Source organism: Arachis ipaensis, chromosome B04, assembly GCF_000816755.2.
Source record: "Arachis ipaensis cultivar K30076 chromosome B04, Araip1.1, whole genome shotgun sequence".
Classification (NCBI taxonomy): Eukaryota; Viridiplantae; Streptophyta; class Magnoliopsida; order Fabales; family Fabaceae; genus Arachis; species Arachis ipaensis.
Genome location: NC_029788.2, coordinates 68,705,434 through 68,715,793, shown reverse-complemented (window position 1 = coordinate 68,715,793; position 10,360 = coordinate 68,705,434). Strand labels below are relative to the sequence as shown.

The following is a 10,360-nucleotide window of genomic DNA, read 5'->3' as shown; positions in this document are numbered from 1 at the left end:
AAAACCATGCAATTTCACTCCAAATTACTTACTTACAATGCAAGAAAGTGCATAAAACCTAATGAAACAAGTGAAAAATGCTTGCAAAGCTAGCATATGATGACTTGTCATCAGTTTGTCCCCAATTGTTGGTAGATTAACTGTACTTTATCTCCCTTTGAAAATCCCTCAGTTGGGATATTTTTGTTCTTCCACCCTTTATGAGTCTTTTTCTTGCTTTTCACTCTCCTTTTTGGTGATCCTTTTCCTTTGACAGTGGGCTGCATTTTATTTTCTTTTTTCTTACTTTGTCACTCTACACAGCTTCATTTTCCTTCTGTCCTGCTTTGTTGCTTATTTCTTGCTTTGGAGAGGAATTAATGAGTGTCTTGTTGGCTTCCTCCTTCCACTGCAAGTCTTCTTTGTTGATCTCCATGCAATCTTTCTTTTCATTAGAGTGCTGTATTTCTGGGAAGACATTTAGAGTAATGCTTTCATCATGCATTCTCAGGGTCAATTCTCCTTGTTCCACATCTATAATAGCCTTTGCTGTAGCCAAGAAGGGTCTTCCTAGTATGATGGAATTACCTCCTTCCTCATCTAGGTCCAAAATCACAAAGTCTGCAGGGAATATAAACTTGTCCACTTTGACCAAAAGGTTTTCAATCACACCTTTGGGAAACACCACAGACTTGTCCACTAACTCCAGTGACATCTTTATAGGCTTTACCTCCTCTATACATAGCCTTTTCATCAGAGAGGAGGGCATTAGATTGATGCTAGCTCCTAAGTCACACATTGCTTTATTGATGCTTATGTTGCCAATGGTACAAGGTAGGAAAAAGCTTCCAGGGTCCTCAAGTTTTGGGGGAAGCCCTTTCTGGATTAGTGCACTGCATTCTTCAGTGAGCAATATAGTTTCCTTCACATGCCAACTTCTCTTTTTATTGATAAGCTCTTTCAAGAACTTTCCATATAGAGGCATTTGCTCCAATGCCTCAGCCAAGGGTATATTGATCTCCAATTTCTTGAAGACTTCAAGGAATTTGGGGAAGTGTTGATCCTTGGTTTCCTTGTTGAACCTTTGAGGATATGGCAAGGGAGGTTTGAAAGTCTTCCCTCCCTGCCTTTGTTCCTTAGTTGGTTCTTCCATTGCTTCCTTCCCTATTCTTGAGATTTGTGGCTGCTTCTCTCCCTCTTCAGGCTTCTTTTGGTTGTCTTTTTCTTTGAGCTTCTCTGAAGTTTGCTTGCTTGTTGTCACTTCCTTTGGCTTCTTGGTTGCTTCTTTATCTTTCACCAAGATCTTTCCACTCCTTAGCTGTATGGCTTTGCATTCTTCTTTAGGATTTGGAATAGTGTCACTTGGGAGTGAGTTTGTTGGCCTTTCAATGATAGCTTGCTTGGAAAGCTGTCCAATCTGCCTTTCTATATTTCTTATAGAAGCTTCATTGTTCTTGTTTGTAAGTTCTTGCTGTTTCATCATTTTTTCCATCAATATCTCCAATTGGGAGATTCTCTGAGAGTCTTGTGGAATTTGTGGTTGGTTGTGAGCTGGTAAGGGTGGATGATAGTTGGTTAGGTTGGTGGTTTGGTTATTGGATGGATGATGGTTGGAATTGGGGTAGTTGTTTTGGGATTTTCTATATGGATTTTGGTTATTGTTCTGCTGGTTGTTTTAATTTGTGTTTCTCCAATTGTTTTAGTTTGAATTTCTTTGCCATGGCTACTGTTTTTGAGTGTGATTATCTCCCCATCTGAGATTGGGGTGGTTCTTCTAAGATGGATTGTAAGTGTCACCGTAAACTTCATTTGATCCAGAACCTTGGTTGTGCACATATTGAATTTGTTCTTGCTGCTGATCCTCTTGGTTCTTTTCATTCTGCCCCCATGTAGTTGGTGGTTAGCTTATGACATTCACCGATGTAACTTGTAAGCTATCAATATTTTTTGCCATTTGCTCAAATTGTTGCTAAAATTGCTGCTGCATCATCTTGTTGTGAGCTAGGATTGTGTCCACTCCTTCCAACTCTAGCACTCCTTTCCTTTGTGATGGTTGGCGTTGTCTTTGATGAGCAAAGAAGTATTGATTGTTTGCCACCATATCAATGAGATTCTGGGCTTCCTCTGCAGTCTTCATTAATTGCAAAGAGCCTCCTGCTGAGTGATCTAGTGCTTCTTGAGCCTTTAGAGTGAGTCCTTCATAGAAATTTTGAAGCTTATCCTATTCAGTGAACATGTCTGGTTGGCACTTTCTGAGTAAAGCTTTGTACCTCTCCCATGCCTCATATAATGATTCTCCATCTGTCTGGGTGAATGTTTGAACCTCTGTTTTGAGCCTGATGATTCTTTGGTGAGGGTAGAACTTGGCTAAGAACTTGCTTACTAAGTCCATCCATGCTCTTTGTTGGAAATGTCTCCAACCATTGAGCAGCTTTGTCTCTGAGGGTGAATGGAAGTAGCAACAGCTTGTAAATGTCAGAATACACACCATTGGTTTTGACAGTATTACAAATCCTCAGAAAAGTGGATAAGTGTTGGTTTGGATCTTCAAGTAGCCCCCCTGATGAGTGGATATTTTATACGATTTTTGGGGGTATTTTCATATAGTTTTTAGTAGGATCTAGCTACTTTTTAGTATATTTTTATTAGTTTTTATGCAAAAATCACATTTCTAGACTTTACTATGAGTTTATGTATTTTTCTATGATTTCAGGTATTTTCTGGCTGAAATTGAGGGACCTGAGCAAAAATCTGATTCAGAGGCTGAGAAAGGATTGCAGATGCTATTGGATTCTGACCTCCCTGCACTCGAAATGGATTGTTTAGAGCTACAGAAGCCCATTTTGCGCACTCTCAATTGCGTTGGAAAGTAGACATCCAGGGCTTTCCAGAAATATATAATAGTCCATACTTTTGCCAAGTTATGACGACGCAAATTGGCGTTTAACGCCAAGTCCTTACCCTATTCTGGCGTTAAACGCCAGAAACAGGTTGCAAACCATAGTTAAACGCCAGAAACAGGCTACAACCTGGCGTTTAACTCCAAATAAAGTCTCTACATATGGAAACTTCAATGCTCAGCCCAAGCACACACCAAGTGGGCTCCGGAAGTGGATTTCTACACTACCTATCTTAGTTTACTCAATTTCTGTAAATCTAGGTCACTAGCTTAGTATAAAAACTACTTTTAGAGATTTATTTAGCATCTCATGACATTTTGACATTTTACATTGTATCTCTACGGCATGAGTCTCTAAACTCCATGATTGGGAGTGAGGAGCTCTGCTGTGTCTCGATGAATTAATGCAATTACTTCTATTTTCTATTCAACACGCTTGTTTCTGTTCTAAGATATTCAGTTGTACCTAACCGTGAAGAATGTGATGATCCGTGATACTCATCATCATTCTCAACCTATGAATGCGTGCCTGACAACCACTTACGTTTTATCTGTAATAGCTTGAGTGTATATCTCTTGGGTTCCTAGTTCAAGAGTTTGATTGCCTCTCCTGATAACAGAGCGTTCAATCCCATGAATCCAGAGTCTTCGTGGTAAAAGTTAGAATCAATAGGCAGCATTCTGAGATCTGAAACATTTAAACCTTGTCTGTGGTATTCCGAGTAGGATCCGGGAAGGGATGACTGTGACGAGCTTCATACTCACAAGTATTGGGCGTAGTGACAGACGCAAAAGGATCAATGGATCTTATTCCAACACAAGTGAGAACCGACAGATGATTAGCCATGTACGTGGACCCTTTTCACTGAGAGGACGGATGGTAGCCATTGACAATGGTGATCCACCAACATACAGCTTGCCATGGAAGGATCCTTGCGTGTGTGAAGAAGAAGATGGGAAGAAAGCATAGATTCAGAAGGCAGAGCATCTCCAAATCCTCAATCTGTTCTCCATTACTGCATAACAAGTATTATTGAATTTATGCTATTTACTCTTCATAAACCTAATCATTTTTATTATTAATTTCCTTACTAAGAATTACAAAATAACCACAGCTTGCTTCAAACGACAATCTCCGTGGGATCGACCCTTACTCACGTAAGGTATTACTTGGACGACCCAGTACACTTGCTAGTTAGTGGTACGAGTTGTGAAAAGTGTGATTTACAATTCGTGCACCAAGTTTTTGGCGCCGTTGCTGGGGATTATTCGAGTTTGGACAACTGACGGTTTGTTTTGTTGATTAGATTAGGAAAAATTTTTCTTTTTGGTTTAGAGTCTTCTATTATTGTTTTTGGTCAAAAATATTTAAATCCTTATTTTCTTTTTCAAATTTTTTAAAAAATTTTAATAAACTAATAATTGAGTTTTCCTGTTTGAGTTTAGTTTCAATTTTTAAGTTTGGTGTCCTTTGTGTTTTGTTTTCATAAAAATTTTTCAAAAGTTGTTCTTAGCGTTCATCGTGATATTCAAAGTTTTCCTGTTTGTTTCTTTTGTTTTGATCTAAAAATTTAAGTTTGGTGTCACTCTTACTGTTTTTCTCTTTCTTCATTAAATTCAAAAATATCTTTTCTCTTTATTTTAATTAATTTTCGAATTTTTCTTTAAAAAAATTCAGATTTTTATTTTAAAACTTTCTATTCTAACTTATCTTAGTTTTGAAATTTCAAAATTCAAAATCTTTTTCAAAAATCATATCCAAAGTTTTCGAATCTTCTTAATTAAGTAATTATTTTTGTTTTCAAATTTATTTTTCTCTTGGTTTTCGAAATTTACATTTTAATTTCTAATTATTTTATTTTATCTTATTATTTTTATTTATTTTTAATTATTCGGTTTGTTTCTACTTAAATAAAATAAAAACAAAAAAAATATTTTACTTGCAATTCATATCAATTCCCTTTTTATCCATCATGGACTTAAATGGAAATAAACAGTCCGGAAGGACTCTGGGGTCATATGCTAACCCCATTACTGCTGCATATAGGAGTAGCATCTGTATACCTTCCATCAAAGCAAGCAATTTTGAGCTAAATCCTCAGCTCATTGTCATGGTGCAGCAAAATTTCTAGTATTCCGGTCTTCCACAGGAAGAACCTACTGAGTTTCTGGCACAGTTCTTGCAAATTGCTGACACAGTACATGATAAGGAAGTAGATCAAGATGTCTACAGATTATTACTGTTTCCATTTGCTGTAAAAGATCAAGCTAAGAGGTGGTTAAGTAACCAACCTACAGCAAGCATAAGAACATGGAAACAGTTATCAGACAAATTTTTGAATCAATATTTCTCTCCAAAAAGGATGACACAGCTAAGGCTGGACATCCAAGGCTTTAAACAAGAGGATGATGAATCCCTTTATAACGCCTGAGAGAGGTACAGAGGGATGCTAAGGAAATGCCCCTCTGAAATATTTTCAGAGTGGGTGCAGTTAGACATCTTCTACCACGGGCTTACAGAAAAAGCTCAGGTATCTCTAGACCACTCAGCTGGTGGATCTATACACATGAGAAAGACTATTGAAGAGGCTCAAGAGCTTATCGATATAGTTGCTAGAAATCAGCATCTGTACATAAGTAATGAGTCCTCCATGGAAGAAGAAGCTAAGGCAGTATCAACTAACTTTAGTCCTCAGGAACAAGTTGCTGAACTCAATCAGCAACTATCTTCAATAACAAGGCAGTTAGCAAAATTTAAGGAGATGCTACAAGAAACCAAAAATGCTAACAAGGATATGGAATCACAATTGAATCAGACAAAATAGCAGTTATCAAAATAGATAACAGATGAGTGCCAAGCAGTTCAATTAAGAAGTGGAAAAACATTAAATACCTCAACTCAAAGCAGCAGAAAGCCAAGAAAAGAACAGCTGACAGAGGATGAGCAACCTGCTACCCAAAATCCTTCTCAGGACAGTAAAAGCCCAGAGAGGAATAAGTCTGGCGTTCAAACACCAGAAAAGGATGAAAAATTGGCGTTAAACGCCCAATCCATGTCCAGTTCTGGCGTTCAAACGCCAGAAAAAGGTAGGAATCTGGCGTTAAATGCCCAATCCATGTCCAATTCTGGCGTTCAAACGCCAGTGAGGGATCAGACACCTGCAAGTGCTGATAATAACTCCCTCAAGAATGCTTCTCAACCTGCCTCTGTAGGAAATAAACCTGCAGCAACTAAGGTTGAAGAATATAAAGCCAAAATGCCTTATCCTCAGAAACTCCTCCAAGCAGAATAGGATAAACAATTTGCCCACTTTGCAGACTATCTCAGGACTCTTGAAATAAAGATTCCATTTGTAGAGGCACTTGAGCAAATACCCTCTTATGCTAAGTTCATGAAAAAGATCTTAAGTCATAAGAAGGATTGGAGAGAAACAGAAAAAGTTTTTCTCACTGAAGAATGCAGTGCAGTCATTCTAACAAGCTTACCAGAGAAGCTTAAGGATCCCGGAAGCTTTATGATACCATGCACATTAGAGGGTACTTGTACCAAGACAACTCTATGTGACCTTGGGACAAGTATCAATCTAATCCCCGCATCCACTATTAGAAAGCTTGGCTTGACTGAAGAGGTCAAACCAACCCAAATATGTCTTCAACTTGCTGATGGCTCCATTAAATATCCATCAGGCATAATTGAGGACATGATTGTCAAGGTTGGGCCATTTGCCTTTCCCACTGACTTTATAGTGCTGGAAATAGAGGAGCACAAGAGTGCAACTCTCATCCTAGGAAGACCTTTTCTAGCAACTAGACGAACCCTCATTGATGTCCAAAAAGGGGAAGTGACCTTGAGAGTCAATGAGGATGAGTTCAGGCTGAATGCTGTTGAGGCAATGAAGCATCCAAACACATCAAAAGACTGCATGAGTGTTGATATTATTGACTCCCTGGTAGAGGAGATCAACATGGCTGAGAGTCTCGAATCAGAGCTAGAAGACATCTTCAAAGATGTTCAGCTTGATCTGGAGGAATTAGAGGAAATAAAAGAGCCTCTGAAAATTCCTCAAGAAGAGGAGAAACCTCCTAAACCTGAGCTCAAACCACTACCACCATCCCTGAAATATGCATTTCTGGGAGAAGGTGACACTTTTCCGGTGATTATAAGCTCTGCTTTAAATCCACAGGAAGAGAAAGCACTACTTCAAGTGCTAAGGACACTGGTGCACGAAATTGTGATTATCAATGGCGCCAACAACTTGGTACGCACAATTGTAATCTCAACTCTTTATCACAACTTCGCACAACTAACCAACAAGTGCACTGGGTCGTCCAAGTAATAAACCTTATGTGAGTAAGGGTCGATCCAACGGAGATTGTCGGCTTAAAGCAAGCTATGGTCATCTTGTAAATCTCAGTCAGGCGGATTCAAATGGATATGGAGAATTGATAATTAAAAGATAAATAAAACATAAAATAAAGATAGAGATACTTATGTAATTCATTGGTAGGAATTTCAGATAAGCGTATGAAGATGCTTTGTTCCTTCTGAACCTCTGCTTCCCTATTGCCTTCTTCCAATCATTCATACTCCTTTCCATGGCAAGCACTATGTTGGACATCACCGTTGTCAATGCCTACATCCCATCCTCTCAGTGAAAATGGTCCAAAATGCACTGTCACCGCACGGCTAATCATCTGTCGATTCTCGATCATACTGAAATAGGATTCAGTAATCATTTTGCGTCTGTCACTACGCCTAGCACTCGCGAGTTTGAAGCTCGTCACAGCCATCCCTTCCCAGATCCTACTCGGAATACCACAGACAAGGTTTAGACTTTTCGGATCTCAAGAATGCTGCCAATTGATTCTAGCCTATACCACGAAGGTTCTAATCTTGGATTAGAAACCCAAGAGAGTATACTCCAGCTGTTGTCCAATGACTACGTTGAACATCATGTAGATCGCTTTGTGGTTGTCAAGCACGCGACCTTGGCTAAGCGAGTAATGAAGATTGGGTTATTGTCACGGGTTACCCCTTCATTCTGACTTAACTGAATTAAGAACAAAAGTATATCTTGGAGAAGAAGTAGGCATGAATTGAATAGAAAAATAACAGTACTTTGCATTAACTCATGAGGAACAGCAGAGCTCCACACCTTAATCTATGGTGTGTAGAAATTCTACCGTTGAAAATACATAAGAACAAAAGGTCTAGGCATGGCCTAATGGCCAGCCTCCCAAAGCGTGAACATACAAGTTCCAAGATGAAAAGTATGATCAAGTGTGTAAAATACAATAGCAAAAGGTCCTATTTGTAGAAAACTAGTAACATAGGGTTTACAGAAATGAGTAAATGATGCAGAATCCACTTCCGGGGCCACTTGGTGTGTGCATGGGCTGAGCATTGAAGCTTTCACGTGTAGAGACTTTTCTTGGAGTTAAACGCCAACTTTTGTGCCAGTTTGGGCATTTAACTCTAGCTTTTATGCCAGTTCTGACGTTTTGACGCCAGAATTTCTATGCTAACTTAGAACGCCGGTTTGGGCCATCAAATCTCGGGAAAAGTATGAACTATTATATATTGCTGGAAAGCCCAAGATGTCTACTTTCCAACGCAATTGAGATCGCGCCAATTGGGCTTCTGTAGCTCTAGAAAATCCATGTTGAGTGCAGGAAGGTCAGAATCCAATAGCATCTGCAGTCCTTTTTCAGCCTCTGAATAAGATTTTTGCTCAGGTCCCTCAATTTCAGCCAGAAAATACCTGAAATCACAGAAAAATACAAAAACTCATAGTAAAGTCCAGAAATGTAATTTTTATTTAAAAACTAATAAAAACATAATAAAAATTAACTAAAATATACTAAAAACATACTAAAAACAATGCCAAAAAGCGTATAAATTATCCGCTCATCACAACACCAAACTTAAATTGTTGCTTGTCCCCAAGCAACTAAAAACCAAATAGGATAAAAAGAATAGAATATACAATGAATTTCAAAAACATCTATGAAGATCAGTCTTAATTAGATGAGTGGGGCTATTAGCTTTTTGCTTCTAAACAGTTTTGGCATCTCACTTTATCCTTTGAAGTTCAGAATGATTGGAATCTATAGGAACTCACAATTCAGAAAGTGTTATTGATTCTCCTAGTTCAATATGTAGATTCTTGAACACAGCTACTTTATGAGTCTTAGCCGTGACCCTAAGCATTTTGTTTTCCAGTATTACCACTGGATACATAAATGCCACAGACACATAATTGGGTGAACCTTTTCAGATTGTGACTCAACTTTGCTAGAGTCCCCAATTAGAGGTGTCCAGAGCTCTTAAGCACACTCTTTTTTCTTTGGACCACGACTTTAACCGCTCAATCTCAAGTTTTCACTTGACACCTTCACGCCACAAGCACATGGTTAGGGACAGCTTGGTTTAGCCGCTTAGGCCAGGATTTTATTCCTGTGGGCCCTCCTATCCACTGATGCTCAAAGCCTTGGATCCTTTTTCTTTTACCCTTGCCTTTTGGTTTAAAGGGCTATTGGCTTTTTCTGCTTGCTTTTTTTTTCTTTCTCTTTCTCTTTTTTTTTTTCTATTCACTGCTTTTTCTTGCTTCAAGAATCATTTTTATGATTTTTCAGATCATCAATAACATTTCTCCTTTTCCATCATTCTTTCAAGAGCCAACAATTTTAACATTCATAAACAACAAATTCAAAAATATGCACTGTTCAAGCATTCATTCAGAAGAACAAAAAGTATTGCCACCACATCAAAATAATTAAACTATTTTAAAATTCAAAATTCATGTACTTCTTTTTCTTTTTGCAATTTAAAAACATTTTTCATTTAAGAAAGGTGATGGATTTATAGGACATTCATAACTTTAAGACATAGACTCTAAGACACTAATGATCATATAATAAAGACATAAACATAGATAAACTTAAAGCATAAAAATTCAAAAAATAGAAAAATAAGGAACAAGGAAATTAAAGAACGGGTCCACCTTAGTGTTGGCGACTAGTTCTTCCTCTTGAAGATCTTATGGAGTGCTTGAGCTCCTCAATGTCTCTTCCTTGCCTTTGTTGCTCCTCTCTCATGACTCTTTGATCTTCTCTAATTTCATAAAGGAGGATGGAATGCTCTTGGTGCTCCACCCTTAGTTCTCCCATATTGGAACTTAATTCTCCTAGGGAGGTGTTAATTTGCTCCCAACAGTTTTGTGGAGGAAAATGCATCCCTTGAGGCATCTCAGGGATTTCATGATGGGGAATTTCCTCATGTTCTTGTCCATGAGTGAGATCTCTTGTTTGCTCCATCCTTTTATTAGTAATGGGCTTGTCCTCATCAATGAGGATGTCTTCCTCTATGTCAATTCCAGCTGAATTACAAAGGTGACAAATGAGATCAGGGAAGGCTAACCTTGCCAAAGTAGAGGACTTGTCTGCCACCTTGTAAAGTTCTAGGGATATAACCTCTTGAAC

General features: G+C 38.3%; 1 protein-coding gene across 1 annotated transcript; it reads right to left on the bottom strand.

Annotated features, from left to right (window-relative positions):
* On the bottom strand, nucleotides 296-964 carry LOC107636536. The gene has a single exon (XM_016340038.1). It carries the CDS (start codon nucleotides 962-964, stop codon nucleotides 296-298), a length of 669 nt encoding a protein of 222 aa, XP_016195524.1.

Bases quoted from the DNA above. Each gene is read 5' to 3' on its own strand.
- LOC107636536 (XM_016340038.1), bottom strand. From the start codon at position 964: ATGCCTCTATATGGAAAGTTCTTGAAAGAGCTTATCAATAAAAAGAGA.